This window comes from Bombus terrestris, chromosome 10 (genome assembly GCF_910591885.1).
Source record: "Bombus terrestris chromosome 10, iyBomTerr1.2, whole genome shotgun sequence".
NCBI lineage: Eukaryota > Metazoa > Arthropoda > Insecta > Hymenoptera > Apidae > Bombus > Bombus terrestris.
Window position 1 is genome coordinate 17,084,377 of NC_063278.1, and position 21,544 is coordinate 17,105,920.

General features: G+C 35.4%; 1 protein-coding gene and 1 long non-coding RNA gene across 2 annotated transcripts in view; one reads left to right on the top strand and one right to left on the bottom strand.

The window, feature by feature from the left end:
- LOC105666189 overlaps window positions 1-1,007 on the top strand; it is a 45,671-nt gene extending 44,664 nt beyond the window's left edge. Inside the window, exon 4 of the long non-coding RNA XR_001099082.2 lies at window positions 177-1,007. This is a non-coding gene — a long non-coding RNA (uncharacterized LOC105666189). The remainder of the gene's footprint in view (window positions 1-176) is intronic.
- Window positions 1,008-17,618: 16,611 nt separating this feature from the next.
- The window catches only part of LOC105666188 (CCR4-NOT transcription complex subunit 6-like), a 484,667-nt gene continuing 480,741 nt past the window's right edge, over window positions 17,619-21,544 (bottom strand). The window contains exon 4 of the mRNA XM_020864962.2: window positions 17,619-17,890. Within this exon, the coding sequence (XP_020720621.1) occupies window positions 17,838-17,890 (53 nt within the window). The 3' untranslated portion in view covers window positions 17,619-17,837. The remainder of the gene's footprint in view (window positions 17,891-21,544) is intronic.

Consider the following 21,544-nt stretch of genomic DNA (forward strand, 5'->3'; position numbering starts at 1 on the left):
AATTCTCTTCGCTGAAAGATAGAGTGGAAGAGTGAACTATGAGATCACCTGATATATTATTATTGTATTTTTATAACGTGAAGTTATAATCTGTAAAAAAAAGTATTTGAAGTGAATATTACAATTTTGAGTGAACTGTCGCTAAATGTGATAATTGTTGAGTCATCTTCTCGTAGGATCAAAGGTGATATTCTATTTAGCAGATGAATAAATCCATTCCAAATTCTATTCATCGGATGAATGAATTATGAAATGACAGAAAAAGATGTGTTCATAACAGTTTCCAGGAAACAGCTTGAAACGATTTATACGGACCATCAACTGCTTTCGAGCGTATCATTAATTTCAAGCATCAGGAATTCAACTTTAATTTAATGAACGAAGATCTGCAGGACGCACCATTAATTTTACGGAAGCTTCGACAGCATCCGGATGCAAAAAAATATGACGCTTCCTATTTGAGCTTCACTTACTCTCACAAGTGAATGTAGCTTTTAACATTTGTAACAGACATTATATGTACGTACAGAAAAATTAGAAGGTATTTTGTTGGATCACCACTTTTCTCCTAATATAATTGGCAAACGATCAAATACACGAAAGATGCAGTTTAGGAAAACTTATTCGACACGTGCTAACTTCCAGAAAGTTAGTTCCTAGTGAGTCGTACTGTGGGTAGACTCTGGTTGAGGCACGACCAGTAGTCAAGTAGCAAATCGAATTTATACTGTCTCATTGTGAAAGATTCATCAAAAAACGTCCCATCCGCAGTGATCGTCTAATGTGAACGGTGTAAATTCGGCTTTACTGAACTACTAGCCGTATCCGAGCCAATCTTAAAGCCTAGAAAACTAAGGTCAGCACTTCGTCACCTAAATATCGTATACAGTGAGAGACAAAATTAGTTGCTTTATTGTACCATAGAAAATGAAAGTGAGATATTTTATTATATATATTCAATACATTCAACACGATTAAATATATTCAAATATACGTAAATGTAGATTGTATAGATATTTATAATACTTATATGTATATATGTATTTATTATATATATTCAATACGTTTGACATGATTAAATATATTCAAATATACGTAAATGTAGATTGTATAGACATTTATAATACTTATAATGCTTATATATATTTATCATATATATTCAATACGTTTGACATGATTAAATATATTCAAATATATTTAACTGTATATTGTATAGATATTTATAGTACTTATATATATTTATTATATATATTTAATACATTCGACATGATTAAATATATTCAAATATACGTAAATGTAAATGTATAGATATTTATAATACTTATATGTATATATGTATTTATTATATATATTCAATACGTTTGACATGACTAAATATATCCAAATATACGCAAATGTAGATTGTATAGATATTTATAATACTTATAATGCTTACATATATTTATTATATATATTCAATATATTCGACATGATTAAGTATATTCAAATATACGTAAATGTATATTGTATAGGTATTTATAACATTTATAATACTTATATATATTATATTATTAGTATTATATATTATTAATTATAATAAATGTACACAAACAAAGGTTGATCCATACCACATGAGTATATACAATATAATATTGTTACAATTCTTGTTCTGCCAATCTTGTCTCATTATAAGTTACCGAGTGATTTGATTGACATTTGTTTGTGTACATTTAACAGTGTAAGTGTCTGTGTATAATATACAGTTATATATACTTGAATAATATAGAAAATAATTCTCTTTTAGTTATATGTCTACGTTCTAACTGTACGAATACTTATATCTTTCAGTTTACATGGGTTCCAAAATCTACAGGATAATAACAGAAGTATGCTTTAAGAGCGATCATTAGGAACGTGTTAATGTTAGTTCTCGGCGTTTATTTATTTTACTTAGCAAGTCACGAACACGAGTCTACAATGATAAATAGTAAATGTACCAAAAAAAGAAAGAAAAGCAAAAATATATAGGAAATAGAAGTACACAGTGACTGAAAAAATACAGATTTTAAACAAATGTATTTTTACAGGAAGACAAACTAGGAAGAATAGCGAGAGCCAGATTATTGATCGAATAATTTATTACACTTTTCACGTCAAACTGAGCTAAAGATGAGAAATGCAAACAGGTCCAAAACTGATGGAAAAGCTGATACACGGCGGACTAAATTACTGTCACTTTTCCAACAGCACCTGTTGATTTATATCGCTAACACATTAATAAGTGAGCGCTTATATCACGGCTTGGCATGCGGCTCGGATCAATTTTTTGAGTCCCTGTACAGGAAAAACGAGGGATAAAGAAAGTTGAATTTTAATAACACGTTAGAAGTTGAATAATTGCAACGCTGGACGCTTCAAACTAATAGTAATATCCAGATAAGAAATTACTCGATCCATTATTTGCATAGTTGCATATTCCAGCGACGGGATTATAAAATCTAAAATCGCTGGAGAAGAAGTCAATCTGGAAGAGCAGACGTACTCCGTAAAGGACGTGAGCGTACAGTGAAATTAATAAGTCGACGTAATGCAAGATTGTCAGTGTGATTATTGATGACTTAAACTTCCATGCATATATATATTCGTGTTTCTGTCTATTCCACGGATAAACACATTCGTTTACGTTTTAGTAAAATCCCTGGAAATCCGGGTGTAGATTATTTTATCAAATATTGTACATATTATAAAATACGTACAGAATATTTTACCAAATATCATACGTGTTATGAAATACATATGGAATATCTTATCAAATATTAAGGTCGCGGAAAATCAAATTTGCCGTGTCGAATTTTCTCGGCCGAGAAAGCGGCAGTAAAAGTCCTTTGCCAGATAATCGAAATAACAGAAATAGCAGCGAAACGGAGGCTTCGTAGCCCATCGGGTGCAAAGGAGCAACGAGGAAAAGAGAGTAGCGGGTTATATCAAACCGCTGAAACTTTCACGTTGAACGTACGTAACGTTATCCGCGTAAGCCATTAAGACGTGGCTATCAAGGAAAACCGTGATAACGAGCGCGCGCACTTTTGCGAAACGGGCGGCTGTTGCAGGCCGTGTCGCTCGTAAAGGAGCCTCTGTGTCTGCAGTTTAGCCGGCATACGTAAATTCCATAAATTTCCTACCTGTTAACGGCAACATCCGACAGTAGTCGGTTCCGAGGTCAACCGAGAGTGTATCTTTCCTACGAGGTGACATAGTGCAAATGAATTTGTTCATAAGCACCCGTAACTCGAAGATGGTATTCCGCTGGGGGTAGCCACCCACGTGTTATTTAGCAATTAAGTAAGAAAAATTTACCAAATGTCCATCTGGACAAATTGCAAAGTAAAAATTAAATAAAGAAAAGGCTTTTGTTGTAGAAAACACCCCACTAACTTCACTAAAGAAATAAAATAGTCAAACTCGAAGATGGTATTCCGCTGGGGGTAGCCATCCACATGTTATTTAGTAATTAAATTAGAAAAATTTACCAAATGTCCATCTGGACAAATTGTAAAGTGCAAATTAAATAATGCACAAAAGGTATTAATTTTTTGGCATCCCGCTGGGAGTAGTCATCCACATGTTATTTAGTAACTAAATTAGAAAAATTTACCAAATGTCCATCTGGACAAATTGCAAAGTAAAAATTAAATAAAAAAAAGGCTTTTGTTGTAGAAAACACCCCATTAACTTCACTAAAGAAATAAAATAGTCAAACTCGAAGATGGTATTCCGCTGGGGGTAGCCATCCACATGTTATTTAGCAATTAAATTAGAAAAATTTACCAAATGTCCATCTGGACAAATTGTAAAGTGCAAATTAAATAATGCACAAAAGGTATTAATTTTTTGGCACCCCCTGGGAGTAGTCGTCCACATGTTATTTAGTAATTAAATTAGAAAAATTTACCAAATGTCCAGCTGGACAAGTTGTAAAGTACAAATAATAAAAAAAGACCTCGTAACCTTCGTCCGTAGGTAGCTGAGAGGGTTTTCCGAGCGTGGGCATCGAAAATACAGAGACGCCGGTCACTGAATTTCAGTCACAGTCGATGAATCTTTCATTAACAATTTATTTCACCTTTTCCGCTCCACTAACGCATTCACGAGCGATGATCATCAGCGTTTTCTCGGATTTCTACAAAAATGTTATTGTATCTCGAATTTCCTCCCGATCACTTGTATAAATATACATATAGATAAACAGTGAATGATCTTTTGTAGAGGTCGTACGCAAGTAGATCTATGGATCAAGATAAGAAACAAAATCGGGAATAATAAAATTGCGCTGGTGATTTTGTTTCCGGGAAGATCGAATTTGAAATTTTGTCGAATCAACGTAAATTTAATTCGCAGGCAGATAGAAGTAGATAGGAGGTTGTTCTACATGCGAAAACAAGTCGAGAATAAAGTTCGTTCGCGCGGAATCTCATTTTTCGGGAAAATTATATTTGATCATTTTTCACTAACGTGTTTCAATTTTATTCTGCGATTTAAGCAAATTCACGTGTATTTGGCAAACTTTCAAATTCGACTTTCTCAAGAACGTGTTTCCCAGCGCAATTTCTTTATTTTTGATCTTCGACTTATCTTGAACCATAGAATCTCGCAGATCTCATTCCTACCACGAACCGTTACGCATCATCCTGTATATACAGGGAGTATCGTGATATGTGAATCTCACTCCAAAAGTGGATAGGATGCACAAAAGCGAAAAGAGAAAAAACAATGGAAAAATTCATACGAACGTGCCTTCTATCTGGCCTTGTTTCACAGACATTTCTGCGTTCCAATAATTCGCAATTGCTCATCTTCGTAGAAGATCCTTGAAATAACTACCATCCATTTGTGTCATTTGACATATGTCTGGAATTTTTGAAAGATTGCGACGACTACAAGCTGATCTACAGACCGAGATTAGACAAATATAGCTAAAAAAAATAAACATAGACTCATTTTAAACGTTTTGAGGAAGATGGTAGACAACGAGGGAAAGAAAACTCGTAAGAGATTCCAAGAAAGCATAAATATTTTATTGTTCCTTTGTAATTGCTGAAAGTTAGTGGCAGCAGTTGTTATCGAAGTGTAGCTTTTTATAAGAAGACTTTCAATGGCTCGGCATTAATTGACTTATTGCGGTGAAGTATTTAATAGTACCGCCAACACAGCTTTAATAATTTTAAATGGCCGGAGGGAAATGAGTGTAGAACCGGAAGTTTACAACGCGTCAGCAGCTACTTAAACGTAACACAGTATAAAGTTCTCGGTGGTTACTCGGTAAGTTAACTGAAAACAAAGCCGAACGTCTTTGGAAAGACGAGCAAGGAAGTTTGTAACGAAGTATGAAACTTGGATACAATCCACTTGCATACGGGATACGTACTGTATAGAAGCGTTAGTTAGTCAGACTACTTTGAAACCGTACCGTCTTCAAACGTGTCTCGCATAACTCCAACAAAGTTAGCTCGTGTCGTTTTTCTGCAGACTCTCTGGCAGAAAAATTCTTTCCCGCCAACGTTTAGTATATATCTCGCTGAAAAATCCTATTAATTCTTATTTTTAAGTGCTCTTTATAACACACTGTGTCTTGCAGATTGTAAACATCGCTGAACAGCGCTTTATATCTCTAACGTTTTTATCAAACTCATGGTGTTTCTTCTTAGTTGGAGTACCTAGTATAAGGTACCTGATTCAATTATTTTACGTAAGAGAAATAATTGATTACGTGTAACGTAATCATTGAACACACATTGTGAATACTAGTGGAAAGGGCTGTACGATAGCATATTACATTATCCTATATATTAATATTTTACATTAAATTACTCTACGTATAATACTAATGTTTTATTAATGTCATTGCCCTGTACATTAATCGTAATAGAAAACAGGCAAATAATGAAATTGTATCTAATTCTTTTCTGCATGGTCACTGTCCCAGTTGCATACTCTACATATTAATCGTAATAGAAAACAGGGAATTACTTGAATTATGTCTAGAGAAATTCTTTTTTATCTTTTACCATCTCGAGGTTGTAACTTGTCCCAACTGAATGAGGCACCCTGTACATTAATTATATAGAAAATGTAATAGAAAACAGGCAAATAATAAATAATGAAATTGTGTCTAATTCTTTTCTGCATGGTTACTGTCTCAGAGTCGTAGCTTGTCCCAGTTGCATACTCTGTATATTAATCGTAATAGAAAACAGGGAATTACTTGAATTATATCTAGAGAAATTCCTTTTTATCTTTTACCATCTCGAGGTTGTAACTTGTCCCAACTGAATGAGGCATCCTGTACATTAATTATATAGAAAATGTAATAGAAAACAGGCAAATAATAAATAATGAAATTGTGTCTAATTCTTTTCTGCATGGTTACTGTCTCAGAGTCGTAGCTTGTCCCAGTTGCATACTCTGTATATTAATCGTAATAGAAAACAGGGAATTACTTGAATTATGTCTAGAGAATTCTTTTTTATCTTCTACCATCTCGAGTTTGTAACTTGTACCAGCTGAATGGGACATCCTGTACATTAATCGTAATAGAAAACAGGCAAATAATGAAATTGTATGTAATTCTTTTCTGCATGGTTACTGTCCCAGTTGCATACTCTACATATTAATCGTAATAGAAAACAGGGAATTACTTGAATTATATCTAAAGAAATTCTTTTTTATCTTTTACCGTCTCGAGTTTGTAACTTGTACCAGCTGAATGGGACACCCTGCATATTAATCGTAATAGAAAACAGGCAATAAAAGATAATAGCGACGATGGCAAGTATCAAATCTTGTTACGAACAACAACGTTCGTTTTCAATCGCAACTTTATCGATCGTAACGAGAACCGTGCGATTAGCAATTAAAGTCACTTCAAGTAATTGTTGTCTTCTATTTAATCAAATGATCGATTGCACGAAATTCGCTGGGAAGAGGAGCCAATGGCCCGTGTATTCACGATTAGTTTAGAGTTCGTCTGCGAGAGTAGCTTGATACAAGCTTCTCGTTTCCCCGGTAACTGTTCTCGTCCTGAAATAGTCTGTTCACCGGAACTAAAGGAAGAATACAGTAGTTTAGGGTTGATTGTTTAGAATGTTGGAAGCAGAGTTTGCGCTGTCAAATTTTTCCACGTGGAATTTCCGAGTTTGATTGGCTGGAACAATGCAGTTCCAGCGAACAGAAGTGTAAATACGCGAAAGTAAGTTAAAAGATCGCTATCGTATCGTTAAATAAGTCGACCGCTAGTAGTTAAGAGTAATCTTATTTCTTTTTGCGTAATAATTTTTGTGTCTGCTATCTTATTCCTAGCGACGTCGTCTGCATACTGAGTCGCTCAAGACCATACACTCTATTTTTAGGTCGCTGCGTTTTAAAAAATTCCTCAAAAATTCTCGAATACTCTTCCAAGCTTCTGGAACATCGTCCAGTAGTTTTATTGCTATATGCTACGTGAATTTTTTTCAGCAGAGCAAAATTTCAACGGAGATATACGCAGAATGGAGGATTACTTAAAATTATTGGCCGAAGACGACCGAGCATGCAGACGTTAAATATGCAGGTTCATCGAAAGATTCGAAACTGTTGGAAATACAACATACTTCGCGGTAAATACAAATTGAGATACTCGTCAGAGATAATTTCGAAGACAACAAAATTCACGACTTGCTGATGTTCATGAAGGAAATCAGATTACCGGATGGAAATTTGTATGATATTAACGTTTCGCTGGATAACTAATAACTTTATAGTTGATGTAACATTAAACAATTAAAGAAAAGATAATTCTATTCGAATTTCCGCACTAAATGCAAATTAAAATTCCTCGTGAAAGATAATTTGGACGACAGCAAAATTCACGATTTGCTAACATTCGTCAAGAAAATCAACTTACTCGATAGAAATTATGTATGATTAATAACATAGTAGTGACATTAAACTCCACTTGAAGAAAAGATAATACTATTGGAATTTCGAATCAGCCAATTGTATGGTTGCTGAAATAAACGTAAGAAAAATATGGTTCGAGTTTGGAACGCTGATATTCGATCGATAAATATATTATATTTTCTTTGAAAATGATCACGACGATTGTTGGAGAAACGCGAGGATTTTAACAAACGATAAATAAATTTGCTGGATACGTTTGCCATATCTCTTGGAAATATTTTTATCATGCGTGAATCGAAGCGGAAAACATTTCCTCTCTATTGTCTTGTTTATACAGTTCGACTTTCATGACACAGAGCAGTCTGGAAATTAAAGCGTGCTGTTGTCAGACGACACAAGCCATGGTTTCTCATGCAAATTCTATTCTTTTTGTCGCGAAATCGGTTTTCTAGAAAAAGTCATTGACCGTGGAATATATCTTTCCCCGAAGCTCCGGTTCGTTTCTTTTGATCCGGGAGACGAAATTCTACGGTTCGGTGCTCGCGATTCGCCAACTTTCGCAATTTACGAAACATTCCGTGTTCTTGGGAACAGCGGAATAGCGACCGTGGTACAGTCGGTTTCCTTTACGATTTCTTTCTACTTTCTTCTCTGTATTACCTGTTTAATGGTCGGATTATATCCTGCGGTTGAAAGAATCCTTCATGCAAAAATCTAAAGACTTTCAACAATTCCGTTTTAATGGCTCGAATATCCTCTCCCTTCCACGGTTTAAGTATAATGACGCTGCATCTTTTCGTCAGCTTTTTATATTTATGGTAATTGTTTCGTATTTAGGAATGCATAATTCAATGAACAGATTTAACTTCCCTCTGAACCGATTAAAACGATAGCATCGCTTCAGGATAATTTGCGTATACCAAATATAGTGACGTACCGAAACTGTTAGAAAGTGCACATGTTCGCTATCGAATTTCTATTTTTAATTTCAACCTTTATATGGCTAAGCTTTTATGCAATATTTTCGATAAATATTAATTTCGCTTCGTTCGTATATTCAAGCGAGTTTTCGCAAACAAACACTGTCTGACACAAAACACCGACCAATTTTATACACGCTATCTCGTTCAGAAAAATGCGTATACTTGATTATTTTTGACAGAATGTTATTTAGTTAGAAAGTTACAAATAGAAGATTTTATTCCTCGTCAGAGGCGTAGAACACAATGACGGGATAACATTTATTTATACAAGTTAATATCCAATAAAGAGATAGACATCTGTAAATGTGAAACATCGTGGAACTGGTTTGGTTGTCCAGCTACGAGTTCTTCCAACTTCATAAAGGAACTATCATAATTCATTCTGGCAATAATGTTTAAAACCAACTAATATTATATACGATACGATGAGATTTTAAATAAACAATTTATAAACTATGTCGGGGACGAAACTTAAAAACTTACAAAAATACGAGGCACCGCGTTCCAGCAGATTTGCATTTTTACGATAATTTAAACAGCGACAATAGGATTGTCGAAGATATGGACAAGGTTTCTACGTAGAATACTTAAACTTCGATGTGGATTATACCGAAACCGAATTTGCCGAATAATGTCAACCCGCAAAGTGCAAGCAATATTTTCAACTTATTTCACTTTTGTTATTTAAATAATACTAATTACATTACACACAATTTAATAAGCTACAAAACGGCATTATGAAACAAAAAGCAGAAATAAAATATACCCACTAGGAACAAAGCTGGATTTTTGTGGAGTTCAAAATGCATCAACTAAATTTCGGATCATTGCAAATTATTCTGCATAGAAGACTGCAATTTTCACATTGTACAACAGGAGCCCTAATATCGATACGTAAAATATTAATTAAATCGTTGCATAGGTAATGCAGTCATTGGTTATCCTATTTCTTTCTCTTTTCGTATTTTTTCTATCCTCCTCTAACACGATGACTGCCACGATACCCGTATTCGGGTGACAGCAAAGTTTCCGATAGGGCCGCGTCACCCGTATTCGGGCGACGCTTATTTGACTACTTGCGAAGGATCGTCGCAGGTATTTGAAAAGATATTCTAAAGAAAATAATAAAACTATCGAATTGTTATAAAAGTAATACGAAAATGGTTGATTAAAAAAATTATTCACTAGCAGAGAACGAGTAACCTGACGGAGATTTCAGTGAAAACACGCGTGGCAGTCAACGTGCTAACAAGCCTTCTATCTCGATCTGTTTAAATTCCGATATTAAAAACTCCCATTGTTTTGAACTGAACTCTCAACTCTTAGAAAGAGACACGTTATTTATGGGATGGCCCGTACTTATGAACGGAAGCGTAGGTCTGTTTTCGATGAAACTTATCGCTAACAATGCCCCTGAAACTCGACGCACATGTTGAAACCTTATTACAAGTGTCGCGCGTAGGTGCAACACTAGCGCTACGACGTATTTTTTGCTGCTCTTGTCAGCGATTCAAGCGTGAGTCTCTTTAATTGGACGTCGCTGGTAATTTATACGATCACGGCGTGCGCTAGAGACGGTGTGTGACGTTTCGTTCCTGTCGGCTTTTATACGCGCCATGTAATCCGAGGCTCCTTTACGAGCAGGAACCACGTTTGCAGCCGAAGATATATTTCATCGAGGCGTCCTCACGTGTTCCTCCCTGGTTTCGCATGCTTCTGCCGGGGCTGCAGTTTCACCGTTCGAGGTGGAGCGCTACGAAATGGGCTCGCAGCGCGCCTCTGCGCCGAGAAATTTATTTCGTTACCTATTTGCTTTGTACGACGCGCAACCCGGCACAAACTATCGTTAGCATCAAGCTGAGTAACAGGGTCGCTTGATCGTAGCGCATGTCGAGCAGCAACGCTGGCGATGATAACATTCCGCGAAAATAAACGCGCCGGCTGACGATAAAATCGTGTTAGCCTTGGGAAATTTGAGATTTTACAAAGCATCGATGACGTTGTGCGTGCTGTGGATATTTACGCGAATTCAAATTTTTACCATCATCTCTGAAGAAATGTAACTTGAGCAGATATTCCATTTCATCTGCTGGGTATCATAACGAGCGTCACACTTTGGCTATTTTATACATTTTTCCATATTACGTGCTCCCTATGTATTTTTGGAGTTTCAAACGCTCCGTAATTGCATGAAAATGAACAATGTACCAACGAGTTTCTACATATTATACGATTTAATATTTCGACACAGTAGGCAACAAATTTCAGCAATTTTCAGTTCCTCTCCTCTGTTTCGATTCATTCGCCGAAGTAAATTAATGTTATAATTTCATACGTAATATATTAACGACAGATAAATTATCTTCTACTATTTTCGTGTATAACATACTTTATCAGCTCCAATTTCTCTTCTTCCAAATGACGTCGTCTTCCTATTTCTCTGCCCTTTTTATCTCATACCTGGTTTATCTTTGATATATACGATACGATAAAAAATGTGAAAGAAAAAGAATATGCATCATACTCATCGTTTATCAATAATATATTCTTTTTTCTCAGAATCTTTCGTTTCATGTTGGAGTCAAATATTAGATTCCCAACAGGACCATAAGAAACGAGCAAAAACATTACAATATTCGATTACAAGTTACTTGAGCTAAATGTTATAGTTCTAGCCTTTTCTTCTACATCAATGTTATCATGTTTACGATCATGTTGTATCGAGATTAAGTCCGAATGAAATACTATCACACCACTGTATTAGTCATGGCACTTGCATACTAATTAGCTGCATATGAATACGTTAAATTTCGTAGTATTTCCGTATAACTGCAAAAATTCGATACTACGAATACGAAATGTAAAATCTGATAGGAAAGAAACCTCACTGGGAAAGAGGAATATGTGTCAATACCTTTCGTAGTTACTAGAACTGTTCACTCGTTAGTCATGGCATTTACACACTAATTAGTTGCATATAAATACGTTAAATTTCGTAGTATTTTCGTACAAGTGCAAAAATTCGATACTACGAATACGAAATGTAAAATCTGATAAGAAAGAAACCTCACTGGGAAAGAGGAATATGTGTCAATATCTTTCGTAGTTACTAGAACTGTTCACTCGTTAGTCATGGCATTTACACACTAATTAGTTGCATATGAATACGTTAAACTTCGTAGTATTTTCGTATAACTGCAAAAATTCGATACTACGAATACGAAATGTAAAATCTGATAAGAAAGAAACCTCACTGGGAAAGAGGAATATGTGTCAATATCTTTCGTAGTTACTAGAACTGTTCACTCGTTAGTCATGGCATTTACACACTAATTAGTTGCATATGAATACGTTAAACTTCGTAGTATTTTCGTATAACTGCAAAAATTCGATACTACGAATACGAAATGTAAAATCTGATAAGAAAGAAACCTCACTGGGAAAGAGGAATATGTGTCAATATCTTTCGTAGCTACTATAACTGTTCACTCGTTAGTCATGGCATTTACACACTAATTAGTTGCATATAAATACGTTAAATTTCGTAGTATTTTCGTACAAGTGCAAAAATTCGATACTACGAATACGAAATATAAAATCTGATAAGAAAGAAACCTCACTGGGAAAGAGGAATATGTGTCAATATCTTTCGTAGCTACTAAAACTGTTAACTCGTCCGATGGAAGTTTCCTTTACGAGATCTTCCTCTCTAGTCTCGTCCACGTCAAAGATACGGCGTATAAATTAAAACAAAGAGAAGAGCTACTATACAACAGCGTATATACACACATTTATCATTTCACAAATCTACTATGATTCTTTCAGATGAGGCAGCATATTGTAAAACATATTGAAAACCGATCCATGTCACTTTGCTGTTATTCGAGAAAGCTTGCCACGTTATACCCGATCGGCAAGTAGCAAAGATCAACTTACGAGAAGCGTGTAGAAAGTAGCGTTGCAAAGTGTTCTCCGCTTCTAATGCCTTGTTACCTGAAACTTTTCGCGGATCATGTGACGACAATGAAGTATTGCAAATGCACCTGGTGTTCGCGTCCGTTAGGCGAATCAGAGGCGGAAAAACAGAGCGGAAGAAAAGCAAGGCGCGGAGGCGGAAGAGGGCGGGAAGGATGGAAAGGGGGAGGGAAGGGCGTAGGCACAGCGCGCGTATTCCGAACACCGGTGGTTAACCTTCCGGTGATCGTCTGAACGCTCTTCCGGGAATTGTCTCGCGTTCACCATTCGGTCACGGTCTATTTCCGGGGCTGGGCGATCGCTTAACGACGCATTGTACGTATGTATTTATGGTGGAAGCGATAGAGAGACGGTAATAAATACTGTTATACCGGCATTAACGTTAGCAACGGTGCAGCTCTCTCTCTCTTGCTCTGCGAGCTTCCTCTGTCGCGTGTGGGTAGCGCACAGAAGAAGGTCCCCCGACAGAATAATGAGAGGAAGGCGGGTAGGAGGAACGAGAAGGAGACGAAAGGGGAAGCCAGAAGAAGACGTACCGACAGGAATTGTGGCCGTGTCTTCGGACTCTCGCGCTGATGCTTTCTGGGACACGAGAACGTGCTCCCGTTACGCCAAACGCCCGAGCAATTAGCGAGGGAAACAAACGTTGTCCTGTTACGTACTAACCAACCGCGTACAAAGGTAATAGAGTCGCGCCAGGCAGAATGCAACTATGCTAGGGGAACGGTGGTATGTGTGCCGGAAAAAAAGGCACACCGCGGCGAGCAGACCGAGAAAAATGTCCTGGTTCCCCTCTGCGTTCGCTGCTTCCTCTGCAGGACCTCGAAATTACAGTCTCTGCGATCGGTTACTGCGAATTGCTACCGATTTTTGAAATTAAGCGACAGACGAGCGTTTGATCGAGATCTTATTCGTCATTTTTATTTTATCTTTCGCCGTGTTCTAGAGATTAAAGTATTTACAGAGATAAGCGTGACGTATCGTTATATTTGTTATGGCATGAGCCACACCTAAATGTTTTCATTAAATGCTAGATCACTGGATGACAGAAGTTTGGATACAAATAACGAATGAAATATCATACCTAAATGCTTGAATCGCTAGAGCACGACAGAAAATGGAATAAAAATAACGAATAAAATATCGATCAAACGCTCATCCGTCGTTTAATTTCGAGAATCGAGAAACATTTCAGGAACTGACATTTGAACAGCATCACTTGTGTTTACGCTGTTTGCATGTTTGGCAATTAAATCCTGACGGTGTTCTATTCTTTTTTCGACGCTATTATGCGATAAAGAGGAAACATGGGCTGTCTCACGAGTAGAAACTCTAAGTTAAGTGGAGAAAATGAGCTGTTAATTTATAAAACCGTTATTAACCCAATATAGGCGTATGAAGTTGAACTTTGGGGAACGATAGCAAACAGCCATATAAAAAGGATCGAGAAACTTCAAGCAATAGTCCTGTGTACAGTGGTCAATGAAGTTACGTTAGAAACGAAGAAGTTAGAAATGATTATAAAACCGGATCCATTGAAAATCACACGTCTCGCCGATAAATTTAAACAGCGAATGAGAAAGCCAACCAAATAATTCATTTCCCAATAATTCGCTACTATTAATCATCAAACAGTTTCGCTCATCTAACAATTTATTTTCTCAACGAGAATATTTGAAGCTATAGACCAATGGGAAAATACCTGCATGTTATTTTCTGCGACGTAGCTAAATCAATTTACCGAATGTTTTTTGTAATCAAATTGTAAATTTTAAATAGGACGATAAAAAGGGAAATTATACGATAACAGTTGCTGAAAGTATTTTATAGAGAATGAAATATTTATTCAAATATACGGCATTTATTTTAGTTACGTTTATTTAAAAGAATTAGTATGTAACATGTTTGGCAAGAGATTTATTATTTAAAGAAAAAATAGGTAATTTAATAAATTCTTGATAATGAAATATTTATTCAAATATACGGCATTTATTTTAGTTGCGGTTATTTAAAAAAATTAGTATGTAGCATGTTTGGTAAGAGATTTATTATTTCAAGAAGAAATAGGTAATTTAATAAATTCTTGATAATTGATATTTAAGAAAATATATCACTAAACTTGGTGTAGTAAAATCATATATTTTATTAAGGTGCATATAAGAACTATTTTCAATATTTTAAGAAGCAAATTAATGATATACAATGACGTAAGTGACACCAGGTGCAAGATCCAAATTCGGTGAAGAGTACTATATACAGATGACAATAATCATCATTTTCCATATTGCAATTTTTATAATCGACTTTCAAAACACTATATCGTAATTGGTCTACAGAAATCATATATTTTATTACAAGAAAATAAACAATTTCCAATATTTTAAGATGTAATTAATGGTATAGAATGACGTAAGTGACACCAGGTGCAAGATCCAGATTCGGTGGAGAGTACTATATATAAAATCATTGCAATTTTTATAATCGACTTTCAAAAAACTATATCCTAATTGGTCTACAGAAATCATATATTTTATTACAAGAAAATAAACAATTTCCAATATTTTAATATGTAATTAATGGTGTATAATGACGTAAGTGACACCAGGTGCAAGATCCAGATTCGATGGAGAGTACTATATATAAAATCGTTGCAATTTTTATAATCGACTTTCAAAAAACTATATCCTAATTGGTCTACAGAAATCATATATTTTATTACAAGAAAATAAACAATTTCCGATATTTTAAGATGTAATTAATGGTATAGAATGACGTAAGTGACACCAGGTGCAAGATCCAGATTCGGTGAAGAGTAGTATATATAAAATCATCATTTCTCATATTGCAATTTTTATAATCGACTTTTAAAAAACCATATCCTATGGTCTACAGAAATCATATATTTTATTACAAGAATATAAAGCAAAATGCATTTATAAACAATTTCCAATATTTTAAGATATAATTAGTGGTGTAGAATGACGTAAGTGACACCAGGTGCAAGATCCAGATTCGGTGGAGAGTACTATATATAAAATCATTGCAATTTTTATAATCGACTTTCAAAAAACTATATCCTAATTGGTCTACAGAAATCATATATTTTATTACAAGAAAATAAACAATTTCCAATATTTTAAGATGTAATTAATGGTATAGAATGACGTAAGTGACACCAGGTGCAAGATCCAGATTCGGTGAAGAGTAGTATATATAAAATCATCATTTCTCATATTGCAATTTTTATAATCGACTTTTAAAAAACCATATCCTAATTGGTCTACAGAAATCATATATTTTATTACAAGAATATAAAGCAAAGTGCATTTATAAACAATTTCCAATATTTTAAGATGTAATTAGTGGTGTAGAATGACGTAAGTGACACCAGGTGCAAGATCCAGATTCGGTGGAGAGTACTATATATAAAATCATTGCAATTTTTATAATCGACTTTCAAAAAACTATATCCTAATTGGTCTACAGAAATCATATATTTTATTACAAGAAAATAAACAATTTCCAATATTTTAATATGTAATTAATGGTGTATAATGACGTAAGTGACACCAGGTGCAAGATCCAGATTCGATGGAGAGTACTATATATAAAATCGTTGCAATTTTTATAATCGACTTTCAAAAAACTATATCCTAATTGGTCTACAGAAATCATATATTTTATTACAAGAAAATAAACAATTTCCAATATTTTAAGATGTAATTAATGGTATAGAATGACGTAAGTGACACCAGGTGCAAGATCCAGATTCGGTGAAGAGTAGTATATATAAAATCATCATTTCTCATATTGCAATTTTTATAATCGACTTTTAAAAAACCATATCCTATGGTCTACAGAAATCATATATTTTATTACAAGAATATAAAGCAAAATGCATTTATAAACAATTTCCAATATTTTAAGATATAATTAGTGGTGTAGAATGACGTAAGTGACACCAGGTGCAAGATCCAGATTCGGTGGAGAGTACTATATATAAAATCATTGCAATTTTTATAATCGACTTTCAAAAAACTATATCCTAATTGGTCTACAGAAATCATATATTTTATTACAAGAAAATAAACAATTTCCAATATTTTAAGATGTAATTAATGGTATAGAATGACGTAAGTGACACCAGGTGCAAGATCCAGATTCGGTGAAGAGTAGTATATATAAAATCATCATTTCTCATATTGCAATTTTTATAATCGACTTTTAAAAAACCATATCCTAATTGGTCTACAGAAATCATATATTTTATTACAAGAATATAAAGCAAAGTGCATTTATAAACAATTTCCAATATTTTAAGATGTAATTAGTGGTGTATAATGACGTAAGTGACACCAGGTGCAACAGCCAGGTTCGGTACAGATTACTATATATGGACAATAATAATAACAATAATAATCAGTTTCCATACTTGAATCAGGGCGTACTAAAAAATAATTTCCAACGTTTTTAAGATGTAATTAATGATACACAATGACGTAAGTAAGAGCAGGTGCAAGTGCCAGGCACAGTGAAGATTACTATATATGGCTAAGATTCAGGGGAAATTCATGAGACTGTTACAACACGAAACGTCTCTTGTAAAATTCTTCTCCAAAGTTCCAAATTGGAATATAAAATAAATTAAAAACAAATTTAAACAAGTACTCGAGCGACTGTAATTATTTTAATATCCAAGGTGAATGACCGCTATAAATCGAGTATATCGTGCATAGCCTGCTGTATTTCTATGGATCACGGATAAAAGAAATTAAGTCGGAAAGCAGTAATACAAAAGAGCCAGGTACGAAAAGGCTCGCGCCAATTGTCGGATACTACCTGTATCCAATGGCAGTGAAGCGTATCTCACGCGAAGCGCCAGTGAATCCAGAGTTATAGCAAACGGTGACGGTCAATCGCCCTGGGATTTATGTACCAGGAAGATGCCAGTGCGGATCTACCCATTTATGTCCATCCGGCCATGGTGGGAAGTTCGATTAAATTCACGGTTTGAATGCCTGCCGACATTTTAAATGTTAACACATGTTGTTTTATCAAAAACCACAGATAAATTTATGAACTTGTAATTCTGACTTGTACGCGTGTTTCTTAGCTCGTCATAGAGGTAGCAACGGTACCATGGGCTATTAGAGAAAACTCGTTTTTCTAACCGATGGTTAATACGCAGTTATATTGCAATGTTAGTATATGTAAATCTAGAATCAATAAATATAATAGCAATGTAATAGATATGTATGTGCAACATAGTGTATTCACGCGAGAAATAATTTGAATTCCATTTCATTAAAAGTTACGTGATTATTCCGTACGTATAGCGGCTACGAAACGTGTTGCCACATATCCTTATTCTCCAATCAATATTTTTATCCCTTAACAATTTTTTTTTTTGTCACCTTCTACATTTTATTTTCGTAGTATCCTAATTGATATGCAAATGTTGTAATAAATACAATAGCGCGGCAACACTTGTTACAGCCTTTGTATTAGGTTGTCCGGAAAGTGTCTTTCTTTCGCAAACGTATTTTTCACGACACAAACGTGAAACCAAGTCTGTGAAATGTCGCGGTGTTTATCTCAAAAGAATAAAATGGACCGTACGTAATTCGACGAAATAATATAAAACGAGAAGCGTTGTGCGTCTATTATTTCCTCATAAAACGAAACTTTCCGGACAACCTGATACATATGTATACATATTATTTGCGAGCACATGATCGCGAGATAGTGACGGTTATAACAAGAGGAGCGGGAAAAGAATATTCCGACTGCAACGAAACTGAACCGTTTGTCGTTCGTTCCTGACTTTCTTTAATTATCGATCGTAAAATTATCTTTGGGAAATTTAAGATTCCAAAAATTTATAGGGTGTACATAATACGTAAAAGTACACCAGGTGTAACAAAACACGTGGAAAAACACTTATATGAACACGTGCTCTATTTATCTTCGTTTATGAAGATGCATTGAAAATGTTGAAATACCAAGGCTCAGACTAGAAGAGGCTTTTCAACAAATTCGAGAAACACGACCCATAACAGCACGTGTACGTGTTTGCCTTGAAACACAAAGTGGCCATTTTTAGCATCTTGTGCAATTGCAATTAAGCAACACAAGGTCAACACGGAAAATGTTATTAATTTAAAATGTTATTAACGTCGTTATGTACACGAAGACAGATGGATATGCTTATGGAAATCTTGTTCATTGTTTTTAGATGTATCGTCAGCTGCCGAAATGGCTGCCACGTGTTCTGTTACAGCCTGTACAAAACGTTTAAAATAGAACACATATCGTGGTATTTAGTGGATGGAAGAAATTTCTGTCTCGACTATATTTGTTTAATTTACGTTCATAAAAATAGAAAATCGCGTGTCGGTGTCTATAATACAGCGACCCAAAGTGCCTGAGATTATTACGAGATTTCTACGTTATTTCAGACATGGAAAAAAGTCGAATATACGTGACCGCCCTATTTACCATTATTATGTACCTATTTAAAAGAGTGTAGTAGCGAGAGAGGAAGAAATAAATTACACCGTAAGTTGCAAACAAGCGTACCAGTCTGTTTACCCTCTCGAGTATTCGCTGGAAGAAAATTACTGCAAATACATGGAGAACACGGAAAGCAACGACATGAAATGATAAACGGGGCCGAAAGAAGAGCACGGTATGCTCGCGTACCCTTCAAGTTTTCAGTTTCACGGTCGACTGATAATAAATAGAAGTGGCCAACAAATCCATTGCCCACGACCTCGTAGCTAACATATTGTTACAATCTGAGGAATCTCGTCCGTTCGTTATCGACTAACAATAGACGTTAGGTTGCCTCTGTCCTCTAGTTCCTGACAGTACCTAAACAGTCTCAAAGAATACCGGAAGCGCATGATTCTCGCAGGCGAAAAAAAGCTACACTCGGGCGAGGCAAACGAGGAGAAAAAAAAGAGCAAGAGGAAAAATCTGTATTACGAGGTATTGTTAAAAGGGAAGATTCGCGGTGCACGATACAACGTAGAAAACGACGGGATGGGTTTCCGCTGTTTGCAGCTCGAATCTTGGACCCGTAAGACGTACGAGTGTAGAGGTCTGTGTGTACGAGTTGAACGATACAATAAACTTTCTCCGCGAGAGGACTCTTGCGAATACGTGTCCTCCTTTCTGCCTCATCGGATGCAAAAGTAAGGTAAGGTAAGGTAATGGCATGGGAACCGCGGCCGAGCCAGACCCGTCTCGGATCCGCTTGACTGGCTGGAAACTTCAACCTGCTGAATCCTTGGTCGTTTATCGGCGGCCGCGGGTACCGCAGATCAAACGGAAAGTTTCACTCGGAATCGGTCGATCTGCGGACTCTGCGAGACGCTCGACGATCAATCGGACCAACTCCTTTCTAATACGGTATACGGCAGACGCGACGCATCGCAATTGCTCTTCAACGAACAGAGTAGTTTGCATAATTGGCTATCCACCATCCGTTCGTTGGACGGAAGATTATCTTGTAATTGCGACGCTAAACTAACCTGTTTTGATAGCCTCGATGAATTTGTACACTAGATTGTTTGATTTTATTGAGGAATTTATTTGAACATTACACAGATAGATCGTAATCTTTCTTCCTTTTTATATTGTCATCTGCGCGTGTACAATGCCCTAGCACAGACTGTGAGCATTTCGATTGACAGGAATGTGAGTACTGTGTAACTTGGAATAACTCATTTTTACATCGAAGGTGTTTCGTAACTGGTAGCATAATCGGCAATAAGGTGATTCATACGAAGTTTTATTTGCGAGAAAATTGACCTGAATGGATCTCGCTATGGTCTAATATCTATATATACTTGTTTTTATTGTATGGATCGAGAAGATAAAATAAAAGTGGATATTCATGGACGATAAATTTTATTAGGTGCTTTAGAAATGGCTGAAAACGTTTTCTGTTCTGTTGAATATTCACAATTATTATTGCTCCTCCTATTAAATTCCTACGGAATTCAATTTCTTTTGTTAGCAAGCAATCGAAATTTATTGTCCTATTTCGTGCTGTGTTTTTCATTAACAAATACAAGGTGCACGAGTTTAGGTATCTGTTTATAACGGTACTCGCTAACATTTATCAGGCAAATATTTAAAGACAATTAATTGTCTCGAAAAGAAAGCTGCGTTCCCATTTATTTTCTCACGTAGAATCACATTTTTTTCGGTTGCATGTTACCTTTGAAACGTTATTAACTAATTTACAATGTGGTAACTGCGTCTTCTATCTTTTTGAATATCCAAGGAAAATATTGCACATTTTATTTATAGACCCCGATGTATAATTATTTACAAGTCAGATTATGATGCAAAAAGATACACACCGTTGTCAATATCTTAACATCAGCTCTTTAACAAACAAAGACTTTGCAAGATTAAGACGTCATTTATTTCGTACGTATACATAATTTTAAGTTGTGCAAAATGCGATGTTAAATATTGTGCTTACGTTGTGTATTGAATGGTATTTTTAGTACACACGAGTCTTATTTCATTTGCATGTCAAAAGATAAATATCATAGATATCAGGAAATAATATTTAACAAAACAATGTATTTTGTGTACTGTCGTTGAAGTGAGAACCATTTGCTTCTAACTGTCTACTCCTTGCTTTCCTCTTTATT